This window comes from Stegodyphus dumicola, chromosome 5 (genome assembly GCF_044657685.1).
Source record: "Stegodyphus dumicola isolate Sdum_Otavi_A_Nest chromosome 5, ASM4465768v1".
Classification (NCBI taxonomy): Eukaryota; Metazoa; Arthropoda; class Arachnida; order Araneae; family Eresidae; genus Stegodyphus; species Stegodyphus dumicola.
In genome coordinates this window covers 180,409,348-180,427,997 of record NC_140772.1, presented here as the reverse complement: position 1 = coordinate 180,427,997, position 18,650 = coordinate 180,409,348, and the positions used below count along the sequence as shown (strand labels likewise).

Sequence of the window (18,650 nt, the reverse complement as noted above, 5' to 3'; positions counted from 1 at the left end):
AGGCACGCTAAGAAGGCGGGAGAAATAACTCATAAGCTTATTAATAAATCCAACATTCCAAGAGTTTTAATAAACATTTATATTATTATAATTGTAGTCAAACACAATGTCTTATATCTCACTTCTAGCAGACCTGCTAAGTGCATTTTTACTGCATCTGATGTAATTTATAAATGGACTGTTCTATAAGTCGCAAATGCATTGAAAAGTAAACATGATTTTTATATTTTTTTTGGAGCTTGTTTATTGGTTGGTTTCTTGGGTAAAGTGTCTAAATTAATTTTTGAATCCTTTTTACGGAGCCAGCATTCTTAAAATTTCATTTATACACATACGTATTTGCGATGACAATATTATAGTCCACATAAAAATTTTCAAAAATTGGGACAGTTTGTTTTACTTAGTATTGACATTTTCTCGCAAATCTTTGCTTGTAACTCTAACTATTCTTAAATGAGGGCCAACTCTGTTAGTTGTTTCTGTGAATCTTCAGCTAGGTTTTAGTTAGCACTAAATTAGTTCCTTATCTTCCATCTTAAGTCGAGGCTTCCTGTAAATCCGAGAGAAACCAACTGTAAATATTCTTGAGTAACATAAAAGGGTAATATAACCCTCCTTTAGACTTGTTCTTACAGCCTTAAAAATAAACGATTAGTCGCTACACACTTCTGAAGTATTCTGGTTGCCAAGGGCAACGAATTTAGCTAGAATCCTATAACCTCAATAAATACCCAATGCCCGATTTCTCAACATTATGTTTAATATCTAAATTTCTGAAGCGTGGAAAATAGTGATTGAAAAAGAAATAAAATTCTTAAATTTATATGGCAAGAAAATCTTATAAATCAAACTACTAATGATATTTCAGTACTCAAATACAGCTTGGGATTTTATGCTTTTTTTGCATACTTAATTTTCATAATTTCAAAACGTTCCGTTGATGATGTATGCTAAACCATTTTATAAAGTAAAATACTGTTTTCGTGAAGCAGTGCAAAGTTGAAATTGACTTATTGGATGTAAATTAACTTTTCTAGAATCCTTTCACTAAATTTCGAATTGGCTACAAGGTGAATGGAATATTAATATTGTTGAAACGAGGTGAAAATATGCAACATTTGACTTAATGTTCAATCTTTATATGGTATAAGAAAATTGATTTAATATGTTGGGAGAGATGATAAAATTCTACATCTGCTCTGTGCACGTGAACTGGAATAAACGTAAATTCCTTTTACATTTTCTCTATCGTCAATATTTATTTCCTAAATAATGAGCCAGAAGGCATAAATTACTTCAGAAAAGTTGGCAATGACGAAAAAGATATTTAAACATCGAAAAATCAATATACTCGTTTGTCTTCGGGCCTCAAGTAATTATCGAAAAACGATATTTTTGACTAGTGATTCTTGGCATCGTATTTTCAGAATCATCTACGCGTAATAGCGAAGACATGTTAGTTACGCAGCTTTTAGATTTTTACTAACGGGAAGAAATGATGTGTGATAGAACTTATTCTCCAAGCAGATTTAATTCGTAATTTCCAAATTTCAGTTCACCCATTTCATATTTTGAAAGAAAAGAACTAAGGAGAATTTTCAACGAGAAGCTATGAATTAAAAGCTATTAAATCTTATTTTATCAGAGCAGTTATGAACCAGTAGTTACGTACTATTATTTTACTTATTTATCACGAATATTTGATAAATACCAACAAAGAGTGTATGAAATAAAAGTCTTCAAGCTTTATTTCTTTAGATTTAAATCTTAGGCATGAATTTATATTTACAGAATTTCGCAAGCTAAATTAGATAGTTTTAAGACGAAACTTTCAACCCTATGTTTTCTTATTTCATTAAGATGAGTATCCTGAATGAAAGTTTCGAATTTTCAATGTACCTTCATAATAGATGCATGAATAAAAGTACTTCAGAATATCAGATTTTTGAAAAATGAAATCACGATCTGAAAGTATTTAATATGTCTCTTGTTCTCCAAGCAAAATTTGTTTTATATCTTATATATAATTTCAGATTATATATGTAATTTTACTTTCATTATCAAAAGAAAATGATATAGGTAAATCGCCGAAATATAGAAAGAAAATGATATAGGTAAATCGCGAAATATAAATTTAGAAAAATTTTAAAACAAAAAATTGGAAATAAAGAATTTATATTCATTTTTAATGTGTTTTTGTACAAATTTATCGCTTTAGACTAAGCTAGTTTTCTTACAACAGTGATTTTCACTTCGCCACGTTATACTCGGAAGACTTCCTGTTCAAGAGATTCGATTTTTCCATTATTTCCTTTTCGTAGTTTTCTTGCGGTATACTTAATGAAAACCTTAATACCCTTGTAGAGATTGTATAGATCATTATCTTTCCTCAGCCGTAACCAGTAGTTTTCAAGAGGGAGCTATAAAGTTCCCTAAGGGGCCATAGATTTCTGCAAGCCACATAAATGAAGCACATAATGTGATCACGTTTGTTCGCAGCTGTTTTAATAACATCAGACGATGGAAAAAAATATTCATTCAAAATTCCAAAGCAGTTAGCTTAACTTAAAATTTACTATATATATACATTTTGTGTGATATTAATTAAAAATAAAAGTTTAAAAATGTATTAATAATGGATTGAAGTTATTTTTGTTCATTTTCATAGCGTTTCGGGGAATTATTTGATCAGTTCTATAATCCTAATCTTAATATGCGAAACGCTTATCCCATCTCACCACTAGCAGAGAATTCTATATGAGATTTACTCACTTACATGTTCTGAAAGTTAGCCGCATAAATATATTCCGCAGAGCGATAGACAGGTGTGTTCCTCTGTGTGAATGCTGCAGCTGCAACTACATTTTACATACTTTCAAATTTCAAAATCTTCGTAATTCACATTAGGTTTGGGTAGAATATTCTGTTCTTCATCTTTAACTGTCACATCATATGACGACAAAAAAGTTGACATGCTTGTAAATTCTAATGTTATCTTTTGTATTCTAATAAGCATAATATTTACTACACGGAATGCAGTGCCACTTTTATTGAGGATGATATATGCATTTGGTCCTCGTCAGCTAGGGAAAAAATTATCATTCGTAAGTTCGTCTCCCATATCAAAATACTTTCATTGAAATCTGTTGAATACATACAAATCATAAATCACAGAATTTTAATACATCGATTTCATCTTTTGAGGTTGTTACGGTTTTTATCCATCTACCCAACCTAAAAATATTAAAAAAGAGTATGATATACCAGAGTTACGTGCTGTAGTATTTAGAAGGTATAATTTCCAACAAACGAATGTACAGTATATGGAATTAAAACTATTGTTGTTATTTCTTGAGTAGCTCATAAAATAATAAAATACCTTATGAATTGACTATTTTAAAACATATTTTAAAATCTATTTTGCTGTGTGGGATCACACTATAACGTCTCGTAGGCTTTGGTATCATAATCTATGGTAGATGTATTGCCCTTCAGGCTGGCAGAAGACGTTCGGAATTCACCTTTCAGAAGCTTCCCTTAAATACTAATTTCTTGCTACCTCATTTAAACATACGTATTATATCATTTGCATTATGACAATAAAAGCGTGAATTGAAAGCAAGAGTGATAGAAACAGTTAACTTAACAGTTATTGTGAACAAAATAACTGTTATATTAAAGTATATTAAAAAGTATATTAAATATAAATCTCAACGCATTTTAGATAGTTTCATTATTTAAATTATTAAAATATAACGTACACTTATTTATTACATATTATTTAAAATATGAAATATAACATACACATACGTATTACATGCTATTTAAATTGTGAAAGAATAACATACATATATTTATTATATATTTTGCAAATTATACCTGATAGTTTTAATCATAAATTACGAAAAGCTTTTATATATCTTCATATTCTATTATTGCTTTTATTTGCCAGATACAATCTCAATTACATTAGTTTAATGGTATGATGTGGAAATATTACCAGTATATTTAACATACACTGATCTACAGTAAATAGTATCTGACCTAAAGTGTAACAACCTTTTCTAGCTTTAGTAAGCTTAGAAGTTTAAATAAACTTTTTTTCGCTATTTTTGTCCATGTATGTAGTATAGTTAATCAGATTGATTGAGTCGCTGCGGAATGCGAAATTTGTTTCTGTAGAAATGTTAGTTTCATTGTAATTTCTTTTATTCATTTAGAGTTACGTAAGTAAGTAGTTATATAGAGTTAAATAACACATTAGAGCAATTCGTTTATTAATTATTAGGGTGATTACATTATTTGTGAAACAGGAGTACATGAAAAATGTGCAATGCCCTCACCGGGACTGGCATGAAGTCCCCTTTCAGAGGGCCACTGGGGTAGGGGACCCAATCGCCAAATTCTGGTGGTGACGAATTATGAGAAAATAGCTTATACTCTTTAAATGTGTCATATAGTATATTAAGATTTTATTATCTGTCTAATTTTACGTGAAATAAATTTTAAAGCAGTCAAAGTTGATTAAAAAATTAGTACCTAAAATTTGTTATCCAAACTGAAGTTTTGTGAGGGTCTTTTTATCTATTTCGAGAACTTCAACGAATTTCGAAATTATTTCTAGCTGTATAAATTACACAAAGAAATTTATTTGGCAGCAACGAGAGAGTAAACAACTTCTCTCTAATGTTGTTGATTTAAATATACTTACTTATTTACCGCGAAATATTTCATCATTTTTTTTTATTTTTTACAGGCTTTCGGTTGCTTTCTGGCGTGGGAGACTCGCCATGTCAGCATACCTGCCCTCAATGATTCCAAGTACATAGGTATGAGCGTGTACAATGTAGTCATCATGTGCGTTATTGGAGCTGCACTTTCTTTCGTACTGCGAGAGCAACAAGATGCAGCGTTCATCATCATCTCCATCTTCATAATGTTCTGCTCGACGACCACCTTGTGCCTGGTGTTCGTTCCCAAGGTGAGACTGGTGAGGCCCCAATCCATACATACATCTGGATGTGCGTGCTGCCTCTCTTCCCTCTATTATCTCTCTCGTAGCATGCAAAGGAATGATTGCATCGAAAACAGATTTATCTTCGATGTATTTGCAGAACAAGTACTTATTAGCTATGATGAAGTATTTGTAACTTTATTTTTAATATCGTACTACTCAAGCAATCTTAAAAGAATAAGCTGTGAATGTTTTCCTACATTATTCTCGAGATTATCCTTTTGCGTATAGCAATTTTTCTGCAAGCAGCTGTAAAAATTCGTATAAATAGTTGATTTATGAACGATATGAACTCCAAGGGAGTTTAACCTCAAACATACGAACTGACTAGGAACAAAGCTTAGTTTTCTTTTTTACCCCTCCCCCGATCGACGAAATATATTATACAATGTAATGAAAGTCGGAGAATTTAATTATTTTTCCTTATACATTTCATTTAATAAGATAAAAAATCTAAAATATTTTCATATCCGGTTAGAAAATTAAAACGCATCTTGTTTAAAAAAAATAAGTAATAAAATGAATTTATATTTGCCTATTTGCTTAAGAATATAATCCATTTCTATTTCAATTAAAATTAAAACATCAAGATAACTTTTATTTAATAAAATTTTAATGTTAGACGCCTAATTATGCTACTAATTTAACTATGTTAAAATAAACAAAGGCATTTTGTTTAGTACAATAAAATACTGTTCTTTGTCATTTTCTATGGAACTAAAATTAAACTAAAACTTTACATTTTTGTCATAAATACTAAAGTAAATAAATTCCAAATACACTGTAAATTATCATTTTTTTTTCTATTTCATAATTGTAATAAATAATTTGATTTTTGTTCTTTACAATTAAAGGTAAACATTTTAAAACCATGTAAATAAACTAACAACCAATTTACTTTTACCGTATCGAGGAAACAGAATGATAGATGCAAATATTTTATATTTGCCTATAACTGGCGTTCTTTACTGCATATTTAAGAAAACTGAAAATTTTTCTGTTAAACTTCGATTATGATTGAAAATAAACAGAAAAGTTGAAGCAGTTGTAGCTGGTAGTTGAAGCAGTTGTAGCCTAATTTATGCCAATCGAAAGATTTTCATGGCCATTTAAAATTTTATTTTTCATGTATACCAACAGAAATTTGATATAATGTAATATATAATCTGAAAATTCATTAAAGTACACTAACACTAGAGAAAATGTTCATTGACTGGACCATACCTATTTTTCAAAGAACTTTATATATAACTTATTGAGAAGTTATTATTATTTATTCAAACAGTTAGCAAAATTGACACGTTTAGGCATTCGTTCTAAACGAAAAATCTTAGTACACTTCAAGATATAAATTGTACAATATTTTATACCTTTTAAAAAGAAATTTTCAAACACGCGTCGGTACAGTTATGCTTTTGGTAATCATCTGGAATCTTAAAGCAACGTAATTAAGAGCGTATGAACTTTGATTTTTTTTTTCAGGAAAATAACTTCTAGTGCACTTCATACTAAAACTCTGTTACAGCTTATCAAAAATTTAATTTTTTGATATGTTCTAGCAAAATTATTTTGTAAAATTAATAAACATTCAAGAGGGAAAATTGATGAATAAACTTGCAAAGGCCTACTCTTTTTACACTATTGAAGAACTCTCTATCAACTATGCTTATCCTTGAATAGTCAGGCCCATCCTTTCTATTCAAGGATAACAACAAAACTTTGCGCGCAGCATTCCCCCTTCCCCCTTAATAATAATTTCTTAGCAAAAAATCAAGAGTACTGAAATATTTCATATATGATATTCTAGGTATGCATATGTTAGTAAAATTTTATTGAATATTACTAGTACATAAATCCTAAAGTGAACTAAATATAAAACTACTTTCGAATCGCATACTTTTTAACATCAATACCTGAAATAATTAATAAGCCTTATATCATGCAAGAACTTTTTGCTAACAGATATCGATTGATCTATGAATTATGATATTGTATACATATTTAGAAATAAATTTTAGCAATTGAATTAATGGTATATATATATTTATAAATCAATATCTTCTTTAATGAAAACATTTCCTATGCAATTTCCGTGAAATGAATCAAGTTCGGATGTAAGGTTTACTGACATTCGTTCTTTTAGACTGATTACTCGAAATGCACAATTTTTAATTTCAGTAGCCCATTGCATGACACTGCAATAAACTAACACACTACCAAACATAGCAAATACGGCAGTAAAATAATTTAATGCTAAATTTATTTAATACTTTCAGTGATCAAAATATGCAAATATTTTATTACTTTTTATATTTAAAACAAATACTGTATTTGTTCTCCCTGAAAAAAATAATAGGAATAGAGATAAATTTATGACGTTGCAATGTAGCTGTAAAGCTCTAATGTAAATCAGATCTAAAACCCACTAGCCTTGAAAAAAATTGCAGCTTTATGTCTGCAATAAATCAACATAAATTTAGATGTCCTGGAGCGGATTGCATTAGGTTAGTTCTATAGACTAGTACGTAAAATGTACGAAATTCATCTAAAACTATAATTGATGCAACATACCTAATGCATGCTTGTATGTTACTTGGAACTTGTCTTATTATATACTTCATTTTATTATTTATAAATCAATTTTAAGGGAATCTCTAAATGTTTTCCAGTTTCATGATCATGGTGAATGCATTCCAGGTGACATACGTACTTTGCTCATGCTTTTGTGCTTATTGATAATGTTTTTTCAATAAGAATAACTTTACAAAAGGAAAAAATTGCGAGCAACTGTATCTGACACACTTAAAAGATATAAAATATTTAGGACATTTACTAATACAGGAATTCTCATAAAATTTAAAACAATATATGCTATTTTTAGATTTTTTTTGTTTTTAAAGGATTTCAATCCAATTAAATAAAACTCCATATATCTACAGTAATTAGAAACAAGAACATCGGGGTATTCAAGTAAATATGTTGTCATTTTTGCTCTGTAGATCAAATATATGTTTACTTTAAAGGTTTAACGTGGTCTAGAGATGTAGCATCTAAAAGGTTATACCCAATCATGCCTACTTGGTACAGTAGTCAGCATATCCATAGAACAACTTGGAGATTATGGATCAATATTCTGGGCTAGGCCATATTTATTTTTTCGCATTTCTCACTCTGAAAAAACAAGCTCTGGTGTGACACAGGGCCTAAAACACGGCCGAAATAACTCCTCAGCACTAGGATATTGCCGACCTGGTATCATCTGCTCTCCCGTGTCTCTTTAAATGGTGAATAATATATTATTTGTGTGCGTAACCTTGCAGTGTAATGATTGGCGCATCCTGTTATTAGGCAGAAAAATCTATGGTTCGATTTTCGCGTAAAGTGTATTTCGTTTTCCGAGTTCTCTGCTGTAGGGAAACCTAAGTTTTCACAGTAACCGTTTTAAAATATGGTGAATGACATTTCGTCTTCACATAGATTTAGCCTGATGGCTCTCGCCCTGCGTCTTTGTAGTAAATGGAATTAAACCATTCCTCTTGCACATGACATTGTTGAGTAAAGGTTAACGCCTTGAGCTCGCAGTTCATTTCTGGACTTTCTGCGAGGGTATAGCTGATTTATTATACTTCTAGCGAGAAATCTAATAATGTCTGCACAGAAAGTTGTGGAATTTTACCTTTAATACATTTTATTTTAACAAAAGTTGTTAAAAATACTCTTTTCCTTGTAACAATTTCTTGTTCTCAATTTCATAATTTTTGTTTTCCATAAAATAATACCCCGTATAAAAGAACAAGTTACGGACATCTGGAGATTAATAAAAACAAAATCATTGAGATTATTCCGTACATATTAGCAGCGAAATGCCTCTTGAGGAAAGTGAATAAGTATAGCATCTGGACGTTTTTCTTGGCCGTGTTTTATACGTCTTTTAGGTCTCAATTTTCCGATATTTCAAAGTAATATAAATTATCTGTCGTTTTTCTATGCGACAGACCTATAAGCCCCAATCATGCAATAGCAAAAGTACAGGATAAAATATCTAAAATAGAAATATGATGCGAGAGATGTAAGATCAGTGTCAACTAAGAAAAAATAAAACTGCTCACGATTTATAAATACATTGTAACATAGTATTACATCATGTAACAAACTTTTTTGAAGAAAAAAGGGCCCCCTTTAAGTCAGGCAAAGTATCTTAGTGTAAAACTGATAGTCCTCTGGCAGAAGCATTTTAAGGAGGTTGCAGCTAAAGCATATGGTGTAATATTCAAGATCTAATCTATCCTTGCTGATAATTTGAAATTAGAATCTTAACTGGAAAAGGTGTCTTTTCTCAGCAATTAGGCCGGTGATCACGTGTGTTTATCCTGTCTGGGAAAATGTTCTGCACGCGTGTGCATTCTCATCCTTTAGAGGCTTAAAAATTATTTCTTTAGGATTTATCTGTGCACATTACTACGTCAGAAAATCTGCTTTACCCAGACATCTGAAGCTGCCTAGTATACGTTAATTTATTGACGATAAAAATGAAAAATTCTACAATAAAGCCTGTTTAAGTAATTTGCTCAACTTTGAAGACAATGGCTTTGTGGAAAAAGACTTACACTTGAGACCATATGTGATTAACATACTCCTCAACTCGTTCCGAGATAAGCATTCCCTCCCCCCTCGTATTTTATGCTATTATGCTAAGTTTTTTATTATGTTGCTACGGTTTAAGGAAACTTTTTATTAATGTTCCTGTGTTTCATTAAGCCGAAGTGCTTATGTAAATATTCTCATCAGGTTTCTTCCCATTTATCCAGCAATACTGCATTTAGTGACTTTTGTTCAGTTAGCAACATGGTTCTGTACAATATTATTCTCTAGAATGTATTACGAAATTTATGTTCTTTCTCACTTTCGGAAATCTGCATTTTAGGACAAGTTTCCTGTAAATGTTTAATGTGAATGTTTCCTGTAGATGTTTATATTTGCATAAGCAACCTGCCTCCCCTTCTTTCACCAGCTGTCATTTGCCTTCCTTTTATGGGAACCGCAGTTCAAGGCTTCGCAAATTCAGGCCAGCCCATTGAGTCATAAATTTAGTTACATTAGAAAATTCCAAAAATGGCAATATAGCTAATAATAGCTATTTTTAGAACAGAAACAGTTCTTAAGATAAAGTAGTGATCGTAAAGCAAAAAAAAAAGCAGGCTTCTAAGAGCAGTGCGTGATTACTGTTCTATTGAAATTTATAAGCTGATTCAGTATGTAAGGTTCATACTGCATTCACATGTGCATTCTCTAGTAATATAAGTAATTAAACGTCCATGTAAGAAATTAGAAGTCTCGTTGTTTGAATTAGAAGACAGTTGATTTGTTGTGCTTCTTGTTTCGAACTATCTGATGGCCTTTACATGTCATATAAATACTTTTGAATTGATTATATTGAATTTAAGATATGTGTTATACTGTATCATAGTTTTATGCCGTTTAAATAAGTAAACATAAAAGCAAAAAATATATTAATTAAAGCTTTAATTTCATTAGACCTAGGAACAAAGAAAAAATATTTTTTCTAAAATTGAAAACAATTAATTATTTATCCGTTGATGTTGTCTAAATTGTTACGTTATCTCTTGAATATGTGTCTGAAATAATTTCTTAGCTCATCAAGTTACATTTGTTTAGATTATAGATTACCGTTGAGATTTTGCTCTGGTGTAGCTTTCCTGATGAGTTTTCAGTTTGCTTCGGTTGCAGAAATTTGATAAGTAAATCCAATGCCAAAGATAAACTGCAACCATTCGTTTCATAATACCTCGTTGCGATTGAGTGACGAAAAAAAAAATCTCAAACATATTCGATAATTGATTTGCGAATTTGAAATGCGTAGTTTAGTAAAAGATGTAGATTTATCCTGTATCTATATGCAAAAACGGTTTTGTACCGACGTACGTAATATATGGTGTCAAAAACATCTTTAATCAATTGTAATAACAGTAGAAATCATGAAAAATAATTAAGTCAAAATAAATTCAATAAAATATCTATTAAAACTTATCTATTGCTGAATGGCAACACTTTGAGTGCAGTTATTAGCTAACCCATATGAAAGAAGAATTAAAAATTAAATTTTCTGTCACTGCATGGTTTATAAGCTATTAGTGGTGTAGTAGTGCATTTTAACTATGGCAAAGCACACTAGGGCTATCTGCCTAAGGGGAGGGATGCCTTCGTGGAGGTATTTCTAAGGGAAACTGGCTCGTATACACGTTACACATGGGGAAAACCACGAAAACACCCCTGCAGCCAGCCCGTTCGCGGGATTCGAACCTCGGACCAAACTACCAGTGTTCAGCGACTTTACCGCTCGGCCGCTGGCGGGCCTTATAAGCTATTACCAGATTATGTTAATGATAAATGTCCGGTAGCAAAACGTAAAGTAATGTAATTTGACCGTTGAGAATTGAAGAACTGAGAAAGCTTTTTTTAACACCAAGTAAAATTAGTATTATCCATATCTTCCTATTCATATTTTCCTGTCATTATTAACACTAATATTCACCTGCGCTATATTTGTGTAAATATGCCATAATATGAAAGTGTTTGTCAATTAATGTCTAGCTTTTTTATAAGAAAATTTTAATTCTAGTACTGCTGAAATTGAAAGAAGGCCTATATGCTTCTTAAATCCAGATTTTGTAATAAAATTTAAAAAAAAAATTGTAATAATGTGAGTAGTTACATCTTTATAACCAGCTGAATGTGAAGTTTTATACTTATGCTCAAATCTCAGTATGCAAAATAAATTTCAAAAATAATTTATTTATATTCCTTGTTCATTTATTTACTAATTACACCATTACTTGCCATTCATTTACTTTGAGTTATTTCCTGTCAGTTAGGGTGAAACATAGTTTACATAGATCTTAGACGTGGCTAGAATTTCGATGAGTATTAAGCTGAATATAGATTATTTTACTTTCAAAATATTTATTATTTTATTTGCTGCGATTGAATTTATCAGCTGAAAAGACAACTTTAGTTGCGTGAAAAAGAGAGCCACACCTAGATTTATGAAGCTCTAAAATAATTTTTAGTCCAACGGAGTGTTAGCCTAGAAGGACTATTAGACTCGAATCGGCATTTTGCGTTGAATCACTCTAAAATTCTGAATCACTTTTAAAAATGTTGCCACCAAATATTATCTCCCAGTATTATATTTCACGAAATTATATAATTAAGAATCTGCATGAATGTATGCATTCTTTTCACAATGACGGTACCTAGAGACATCCAATTTTGAATTACGGAATCCTCCACCCGAATTTTGAATTTGTTTTATTATGTATTTCATATTTTGTAAAACTTTAAGGAATTTTTAATTAACAAACTCAACAATTTCAAAGCGAGCAATGGCAATATACTGAACGGAAAAAAACATTTTTATCTCCAACGCGTCAGACTCTATCAGAAATCCTAAAAGTATGCTGTTTTTAAATATTTTATTATAATGCTGTTGAATTGAATTTTATGGGGTCTATGGGCAAAGAACATGATAATTAATAGAAAAAGGTGATCCACCAGACGTTAAAAATACGCTTGTGCTTAATATATAATCTGGAAGCTTTGAGATTTTTAAATCTATTTTATTAAAAAGCTACATTTATTATATCATTTTAAAAAACTTGTTCCTACACTAAATCAAACATTCCAAAGAATACCCGCATGAACTGCAACATGTTTTCATTGCGCAAATACTCATTTAGTGAAATTCGTCTTTACTAAACCAAAATTTCATAATCTCTAAAGATTTAATTTCTTTAAAAGCATGAATTTCTTCGTGTATTGTGAAAGCCAAAGAAACTGCTCTGTTAGGTTTCCATGTTTAGACTAATATACAACATTTCTTAGATTATCTGCTTTACCTTCAAAAACTTTCTTTTCAGTGTCTTAATCCGAAATATTTCGTTAGCTTTTAAAACCTTAAAGTACCTATGATACAAAGATTATTTTTCACTTCATTTCATTATTCTAATAGCTTATATTTATTAAATAAAGTCTGCATCAGTATTAAGCATAAAAACATTCAAAAATATTAAACAAATGTTAATGTTATTTTTCGTAAAAATTCATAAAAACATCCTCAGAAGCAAAACGAAAAATAAGGAATAAGTAGTAGAAATAGCAAGAATTCATCAAATTTTAGAAAACAGAGCATATAATAGCTTCGAAAAGAGTAGACATTTGGAATAATGAAAATTACTTAAATATTATTTCAAATTCACTCGTGGGTTAACCAACAAAAATAAACTGACTGGCTTCGGGGGTCAAAATTGATTACTAGCCTGTCATGTGCAGTCTTACCGTATTCATTATTTCTTTTAAAGTTGACTTAGTCCGAGGTGACATTATTTAGAAATTTTCTTTTCAAGGTTTCTATTCATAGTCAACCACTGATAAAGCAAGTAAAATCCACGAACTCTAGAGTTTTGATTTCAGTGTGTCATTCAACAAGAAGATGAGTTGTTTTTGTAGAACTTCCTGCTTTCATAAACAAGAATAGTTCTCCAAAGTATTTTAGGAAAAACAATTTTGCTATTATACTTTAATTCATATGCATTCATAATTATTTTATGCATAAATATATGATAGATTAATAATGCGGTATTAAAAGTATCAATTTAGAAAGATCAAAACAAGTTTACGCGTATTGTATTTTTTTATGCACATCATTGTACTATAACTCACTATTTACTCTAATTCATTTGATTAGTCAAAAATATTTTGCCTAAAAAAACGAATTTTCTTCTCCATTTAAATGCTATATGCTTAAATATACTGATTGAGTACTGATTTTAGTATGTGGGGCTACTATGCAATCGGCTACTGAATTTTAACTGATTGGTTGTACTATTTGTTCTACGTTGCCTATATGCAATAACGAATAATAATTATTACCCCAAAAGGGCTATTAATTTCGTTTTAACATTTTGCGTTATTCACTATAAAAGGTGAATCACTTTTTATAGTGTTGCCAACAATTATTAGAGCCCTGTGTTAAAGAAATTAAAATAATGAAGAATCTGCATAAATGTATGTATACTTCTCGCACTGTGGTAAAAATAACGATACCTAGAGCCATCAAATTTTTAATCACGTACGTCTCCAACCGACTATGGGCATCTGAATGCCCAAATTTGGAATTTGTTTGATTATATATTTCATAGCATTTATGAGTTTTTGATGAAGAAACTCAACGATTTCAAAGCCAGCAATGGCAATACTGTAACGAAAAAGAAAAAAAAAATATATCTCCAGCGCGCGAAACTGTGTATCCGAAATTCTAAGGATATGCTTTTTTAAATATTTTGTGGTATTGCTGTTGAATTGAATTTTATGGTTTAGGTTCGAAGAACATGATATCCAATAAATAAAAGTAACACGCAAAAGGTTAAAAAAGTCCATTTGGGCGTAATATAAAATCTGAAAGCTTTCAGATTTTTTTTATCGCAATATAATAGTTTTTAACATAGGATTTTAAATTTTAGTTAATGAGCAATTTTATCTTTACAAAATGGCTTATATTTCAAACAAGCCTGCTAGTCAAAATATCTGATTAATTTAGGACTTGGGATATTTAATACTGCAGCTGTTCGCACTTTCCAATGCCTAATTAACTTTTCCAAGAATATTTTTTTATTACACTCTGTCATTCAGAGACAGTTGCTCGCAAAATCCAAACTAATTTTGACCTCAGCTAATAAAAATAATTAAGCAATTTTATATCATCATTTTCTATCAATCAATTTTATATCAATCATCTCATGCAATCAACTTTTTAAGAACATGTATTGCTTTTTGAGATTTTGTAATTTTTCTTCTAAGTAAAATTTTAAAATGCATATATATTTACATAATAATAAAATAAACATTCCTTACTGGCTGAAAATTTTATGAATTTTCTGCTTTTTGAACGCACCTTTTCACTTTTTATCTGCACTGTGTATTTCTCTTTCCAACGTAAGCATGGGCATGAAAGAAGGCACTTGCACAATCTTTTCACACAATATCAAAACTATTTATATTATTCATGTTTTCTTGTATTTTTTACTTTTTAATGTTTAATGACTTCTTGTAGGAATATGCCATGTGCAATGTCAGACTCAAAAGAATTTTCATAATTATAAAAACATAAAATCGAGGAAATAATACTAATCAATGGCTAATTCACGTTTTGAAGTTTATGCGCGAATTTTTATTGTAAAACTAAAAAAGGAAGAAAACGGAAACCTAAGAATAATTTGCTTTTGGCAAATCAAACTTTAATTTTAATTGCTAAAAGCAAATTATCCTTTTTTCCTTTATTTTTGATTTATTCAATCAATGTGATCGAATAGCTAAACTAGAAAAATTGTTCTAGTTCTTAAGCCTACGTAAGCAGTTACCTCTTGGATTTGTATAAAGGAATTTTTGCCTTGACAAAAATACAAATTTTAAACGTACAATATCTGAAACTACAAGTGATTGAAGAGTTATGCTGGTAAAAAATTAAATATTCATCTACTGAACGCGCTGACCAGTAGTAATATAGTCGGCTCTTATTTATATAGTAATAAGAATTTAAGTTGCTAAATAGTGAAATTTTACTGATAGACCTAATATTGCCATCTACACTACTTTACAAACGAATTAAATTATCAGTCCTAACCTGACATTTTCATATATAGATTTAATTAACTGATTACGTTTAATTCAAGTAAAGCCCGTATAATGCAAATACTCTAAAGAAATTTTAATACAACAAATTTGCACTTTTAAATTTAAATTGTTTTACTTCATCGAGAGCTATTAATCACTTCAGGCGCGAAGAGATTTATCGCTCTGTTTAAATAACTGCAAGCCATAGAAAGGTTTTAGCACCCTTTTTTTTTTTTTTTTTTTTTAAAGAGAAATTAGAAATTCAATTCATGCTTTGTGTTAACAGTATCAATTACAACTCTTGTTGCAAAACGCATAGCGATGCAACTAAAATAATAGTAAATTTTAATTTAAATCTTCGACAAGTAGTCTGATACTGCACACTTACCTTTAAATCTAACTAGTTTCAATAATTCTACTGGTGCGACTAATTCAAAGGCCGGCAGCAATAACGCAAAGCCGAATAATTACTAACATAACAGCTCTGATAAGCTCTGTAAGTGACTGCGAAAGACAGAAACAAGCTCTGTTTTACAACCCCAAATCCTCAGTTTAAATACTATCTAACTGATTAGCATTCTGGTGGGGAAATAGAAACGATAATTTATATTAAAGGCTAAAATTATGGATAATTGGTTAGTTTCAAATAATAATCTTATATATTTATATATTGTTCCAGGAAAAATCTACTATATTTCTTTGCAGTTCACAAACTCAAGCATATTATTTTGCGGCTTCCGAATGAAATTTGTAAGATAGACAACCATAAAGTATTCATTCTAAAGCACCTTAATATTTTCATATGAATAAACTTATATATTAAATTAATATCCGATGCAAATATTTTAGCATTGATAGCTAATGTAATAGCTATTATACATGAATAGGAAATCACGCCTAGGAAATTACTAAGTATTATTAGCTGCAAATCAAATTGAATAAATTTTCTATAAAAGTGGTATCACGTTCCATTATTATTATTATTATTTCCAAATTCATTTATTGGGCGAATAGAAATGAATTAGAATTCTTGCATATGTACACTTCTGAAGAATAAGTTAAAATGAGACCGAAATTATTATAATTAATATATTGATCGAATTTTGCGATCCAAGATATTATTTTTCAAGATATAAAAAAGATTGGAAAGAATAAGACTTGCGAATCAGGAAAAGAAGAATCATTTATAAATCAGAAGGAATATTTAATCAAAATTAGAAGAGGCAAGAACAACCTAATACTAAAAGCTGATTATTAGTTTAAAAGCTACACTATTACATAAAAAAATCTGTTTAACAATGAAAATTAAAATTGATTAGAACTATTAAAGCCAAGCGTAAGCTAAATTTGTTAGAAATTGTTATTTCCCTGCCATCAACAGTTTATCTTTAATTAGTATTCCGAGCAGTGGTTTATTACAAATATATTTGATTTCGGAAACGTATCGTTACGCAAAAATTTTTAACGTGTTACGGAAAGCGATAATTTAGTGACTCGGGTCTTCAGGCCTTTAAATTTAGACCACTAGATACAAATCTGACATTATGTATTAGGCTACAAGCAAATGTAAAGCTGTTGAATCTTTATAATTCTAATATTTTAGTATTTTTAGCATCATTATGACGAGCTTCACCATGGGCAATTACTGAATACTACTGTTTTGTTATGAATTAAACGGCTTATAACCTTACGGTTCCGTCATATAGCCCAACCCCAAAGCATAAGGTCAGCAAGAAATAAACTCAATAATTAGCTGAACCTTTTATACTGCGAGAAATAAAATTTGGTAAGCCATTCTAATTTATATGTGGTTTCAAATCTTTTAAGCTTACTCATGTTTTTCTACTATCTGCCTGATTAAAGGCTTGTGCAGGCAAAATCAGAAGACAAAACTGATTTAGCACAAACAATTGGTTAGCATTTTGAAAACCAAAGAATTACTTAAATATGTATGTTTAATTTTAAAAACTGAGAATAATTAAAATTTAAGTTAACGATGTTTCTTTTGACACAAGAAAATTAACTATAATTTTCAATTGCTGTAGTATGATCTAAAATGTTCCACGTTATCTGCATTAGAGATTTCCAACCTATGGGTAAAAAAGCATTACTTTCATAAAAATAGCTCCTATCACAATCCACAACGTCTTAGACAAGTTTCGGAATTATAAATATGCTACGATATTAGTAATCTTGAGCTTTAGGACAAAGAAACCTCTTTATCTCCCTGACGACAGCTTAGCGAGTATTTGTATTATCTGCCGCAGACGGCATTCTCTAACGAATGGGAAAAAAGTTAATTCATTAAATGAGAATTTGAGTGAAATAAGTACGTGGGACAAAGCTCCTTAAGCAAGGTTTTATATACTCTCAATGCGAGTCTTTAAGGCATTGTCTTGAATCAGATGTAACCAACTGCGATTAGCTTACCCAAGCGGTCTGATACAAGGGACATAAAACAAGTAGCTCCGCACTGGAATGATCTGAGCTGTGTCTCTTGCATCATATCACAGTGTACAAGGTTTACTGATAGAATTTTCATAACATGGAAACTCACTGTACAGAAAGTAAGTTTTTCTGAGATGAAGATGTTACATCACGGCATTTTAAGTGACTCACCCAGTTGCAAGCATTAATGAAATTAATAAGATTTGTTGCAAAGGATCCATTTTTTGTGGTCACAATTCAATTGAAGAATTGTAAATTTTCATGCTGGTACACTGTAGGAGGAAAAGGGACAGTCCTGTAACTCTCGTTGTACTGGGCCGATTGACAAAGTTCAAATGACGTTTTTTATGTCTCGAAAGTGCGACTTAGGATATATATTGGATATATATGTTCTAACATAGGTATTTTCACACAAAATCGGGCTTTTTCTGAAATAACATATTTTTTTTCCGTATTTCGATTCTACGACTCAAATTATGCTTAGATATTAAACTTTGTA

General features: G+C 30.2%; 1 protein-coding gene across 2 annotated transcripts in view; it reads left to right on the top strand.

Moving 5' to 3' along the window:
• LOC118182844 (gamma-aminobutyric acid type B receptor subunit 2-like) overlaps positions 1 to 18,650 on the top strand; it is a 591,214-nt gene that overhangs the window by 515,911 nt on the left and 56,653 nt on the right. The window contains exon 15 of one of the 2 annotated variants that reach the window (XM_035352237.2): positions 4,757 to 4,981. In XM_035352237.2, the coding sequence (XP_035208128.1) occupies positions 4,757 to 4,981 (225 nt within the window). Of the gene's footprint in view, positions 1 to 4,756; positions 4,991 to 18,650 lie in introns of both variants that reach the window. The other variant, XM_035352236.2, reaches the window with a different exon arrangement.